General features: G+C 34.0%; 1 protein-coding gene across 1 annotated transcript; it reads left to right on the forward strand.

The window, feature by feature from the left end:
• Positions 1 to 541: 541 nt before the first annotated feature.
• LOC137824223 (acid phosphatase 1) lies at positions 542 to 3,454 on the forward strand. Its single transcript, XM_068629758.2, has 3 exons — positions 542 to 1,086; positions 1,471 to 1,680; positions 3,178 to 3,454. The coding sequence occupies exons 1-3, from the start codon at positions 665 to 667 to the stop codon at positions 3,353 to 3,355; spliced, it is 810 nt and encodes a 269-aa protein (XP_068485859.2). The 5' UTR covers positions 542 to 664; the 3' UTR covers positions 3,356 to 3,454.
• Positions 3,455 to 3,830: the final 376 nt, after the last annotated feature.

Consider the following 3,830-nt stretch of genomic DNA (forward strand, 5'->3'; position numbering starts at 1 on the left):
TTTTGTTTTATATCTTATTTAATAGTTATTTCTGATTTCATAAGAATAATATTTTTTTTACCAATTAAAAAGCATTTTAAAAATTTGTATTCTTGACTAGCTAAGCTTCTAAGCCCCATTCAAAGTGTTGTAAAAAATGACTAATTAGATTTTAAAATTCGTGAGACTTTATCAATTTAAATTTTAAAAGAATAACAATTTAATTATGATAATTATGTTAAATGTTAAGATTTGTGGTGCTAATTTATTTTTAAATTTAAATTTAAATTTTAAAGACAATGTAGCAGTAAAATTTAGTATTAAATAAGATATTATTTTATAACAAAAGAATATGTGAACGAATGAGAAACTCGTGATACCTCCCAGTGGGTCCCACCTAAGTCCACGTCATCTACCGTCCAACCCTCTCTCACCAACCCATTCACGTTTTCTGCCGCCCAAGTTGACGGAATATTCCAAAACTCCGTCACTTTCCAACCCCAACTTAAACCCTCACGTCACGTCGTTAAGTTTCTCTGCACACGTCACTGTTCCTCTCAGAAACGCATATATATGTATGCGTCCTTCTCCTTTTTCTTCTTCTTGTTCTTTTCTCTTCATTTTCCTTCTCTGATTTTTCTCTGTTTCCTTATCTCATTCTTTTTCTCTCCATTTTTCCTACAACATGGCGATTCCAATTCCGTTGCTTCGGCTTTTCTTCGTATTTTCCCTCTTCTCCTTTTCCTTCTCCGATTCCGATTCTCCGAGTGCGCACCAGCACCGCGTGTTTCCGCGGCCGCTGATAGTGGAGTACGCGGGGGTGGCGGAGATGTCAGAGGAGGTCCGCCTGCGATGTGGCGCGTGGCGCGTGGCTGGGGAGGCGAACAACCTGGGCGCGTGGAGGACGGTGCCGGAGGAGTGCGCGGAGTACGTGAAGGAGTACATGACAGGGAAAGGGTACTTGGTGGATCTGGAAATGGTGTCCAAGGAGGCAGAAGAGTTTGCCAAGAGTGTGAAACTCAGTGACGATGGCAAAGACGCGTGGATTTTCGACATTGATGAGACGTTGCTCTCCAATCTCCCCTATTATGCCGCACATGGATATGGGTAATGGTTGTGCATTTTGGTTTCGTTTTACTTCAAAGTAAAAATAAAGTAGGTAAATTGGATTTTGTGGATATGATATCAGGTTTTGGATAAATTTCTTTGTTAATATTAATTTTTTTTAATAAGAAAAAAATTCAAGGTGGTTTAGAATTAGTTTATTAGCTTGTGATAAAGCTGTTTTCAGTAAACTTTTTTTAAAAATTGATTTTTAATTTATGCATAAATCAATTTGAATTTGTGGTTTTCATTTTTCAATTTTCTTTTCTTGTGAGTGTTTCTGTTAATGTAGACTTAATATCTGATTTTCACTTTTTTTTCTCTGTTAGTTGGACAAAATGTTTACAATGTCTTGTTCACATTTCTCGTGTTTGAATGTGCTTGCAGACTTGAGATTTTTGACCATGAGAAATTCAACGATTGGGTAGAGGAAGGTGTAGCTCCATCCTTACAACCCAGTTTAAAACTATATGAAGATGTTCTGAAGCTGGGGTTCAAGGTGATTTTGCTCACTGGGCGAAGTGAGAGACACAGGAGTGTTACAGTTGATAATTTGATCAATGCTGGTTTTAAGGAATGGGACCATCTCATATTAAGGTAATTCCCGAAACATATTTGCTAACCTTACGACATAAAATGTTGTATATTTATTAAATAAATTAAATAAATGTGAAAAGATTGGAATCTTTAAGTATGTTCTGCTATCAGTTCTGTTTTAAGTATTTTGAATCTTTCATTCAAGCCGGGTGGTCAAAATTTAGAAAGCCTCATGTGTCAATGTGTCATCATGACTAGAAGGTTTCCCAAATGGAGGAAGAAACCTTATTAACAATGTTCTAAACTTCAAATTGAGCTTGCATATAGATTTCAAGCAGCCTGGCCTAGTTAATGGCAATAGATGAACATAATTTAGTTTAGTAAAATGATTTTGGCTCATTAGCAACCTACAGTTGAAGTACTTCTACGGTTCTATCATAGAAGAATTTAATGAGTCACGAAGAGCACATGATAAGGTCGTATAGTTTTTGTCTTGAGTTCATTTGAGAATATCATGTCAGCATCAATATTGGCATATCTTGTTAATGACTAGATGCTGTTGTTAGATAGCATTACAGAAAACTATTTTATTGCTATTGTTTTTGAGTTAGATGATGATATGTTTGTCTTCTTAATATCTTATCAATGTTAAAATTTATTAATTAATTGATAGTCTCTATCGTTTTAAGTAAAACAAATTGTCTCCTAGTCATATTATCCATTTTTTCTCTACCTATTTGTGTTTTCGTACATATTATATTTTTGGGCCAGGATGCTTACAGTACAAATCTTGTATATGTGAGAAAGCATTATAAGTTTTGAAGCTGTTAATTTCATCTATTGAACTTGTTATAAAGTGAATGACCACAAATGTGGCAAGTCTTGTGTTTCATTTTCTCTTCAGCATTTCTTGATAAATGCTCCCCATTTTCCTTTTTATTTGAATCATATGCCTTTAATATATGTTCTTTGTTTTGTACCTCTATATAGAGTAGGTTGGATGACTATATTTTAATTAAATCTTAATCATAGCATTCGATTAATTTACACTCTTAACAAACGATTAGAAATGGAGATTAGATGCCCCAAACTCCCCATCATGGTTCTATATAATGTAGACAGTTTATAGGGTACACAATGTAATGTAATTGATGGTTGTCTATTAACAGTAACAATTACATCACAGTCCACATGTATTCTAGAGTCTTGTTCATATCTTGGCAGTGGCAATAGCAATTATACTCATGAATACCTAGTTGTAGCCTTTTTTTTTTATGTTTGTTTATATTCAAATATTCTAACATCTTTTCTGTTATCATATTATGTCATTAATTTTGACTTGTTGTTACTATGTCAATTCACCCCTTGCTTTCACTGTTCCTTTTCTGCAACTTCTGTGCATCTGCAAGGTAAAAGTAAAAGCTTCTACCTGAGAAGTTTTCTCTGTACATATAATCGTGTACAGTTTTAAGGTCATCGTGCTCCTATTTTGCATCTGAAGCTATGTCACTTTTATTTATGCTGAATTTGAATCTGTTATTTTACAATAATGTTCAGAAGCTCAGATGATCAAGGGAAACGTGCTGTAGTCTTCAAATCAGAGAAGAGGAGTGAGATGGAGAAAGATGGATACAGGATTCTTGGAAACTCTGGTGACCAGTGGAGCGATTTGATAGGTTCTTCACTATCTGTTCGATCCTTCAAGCTTCCAAATCCCATGTATTACATCTCTTAGTACACCCTCATTTATTTGCGAATAACTGCTATCTGAACTCTGTACATAACGAGACTGACTCAATTCATATGCTCAATATCATTGCAAATAATTCATACACTCCGACTCAATTAAACTTGTATTGAATACTCATAATATTTGTGTTAATACACTATAGCGTGCTTCTCAATTTAAAACAGAATCTAAATATTTAAAACCTGAGAAACACACAAGCTAATAATACAAATGATTATAAACTATCACTTGGTATAGCCTTCAATTATATATTCAATTCCTTGAAAACCAAGAAATCTTGGTTCACCTCTTGGAAGAATTTGGTATCTGAATAATATATTATATTCCATTCAGAGATTAATACTTTACTGAATTAGATTTTGTTTTTCCAACAAACTGTTTGCATATGTAATGTTTGGAATTGGACTGCCAAATGTGCCTTATTTTGTTAGTTAAAATCAATTCTTTTACAATACAATCA

Source organism: Phaseolus vulgaris, chromosome 11, assembly GCF_051622355.1.
Source record: "Phaseolus vulgaris cultivar YP4 chromosome 11, ASM5162235v1, whole genome shotgun sequence".
Classification (NCBI taxonomy): Eukaryota; Viridiplantae; Streptophyta; class Magnoliopsida; order Fabales; family Fabaceae; genus Phaseolus; species Phaseolus vulgaris.

Excerpts from the sequence above, each read along its gene's own strand:
- LOC137824223 (XM_068629758.2), top strand. The coding sequence starts at position 665 with ATGGCGATTCCAATTCCGTTGCTTCGGCTTTTCTTCGTATTTTCCCTC. Across the intron at positions 1,087-1,470 it reads TATGCCGCACATGGATATGG|ACTTGAGATTTTTGACCATG; the intron begins GTAATGGTTGTG and ends ATGTGCTTGCAG. Across the intron at positions 1,681-3,177 it reads TGGGACCATCTCATATTAAG|AAGCTCAGATGATCAAGGGA; the intron begins GTAATTCCCGAA and ends AATAATGTTCAG.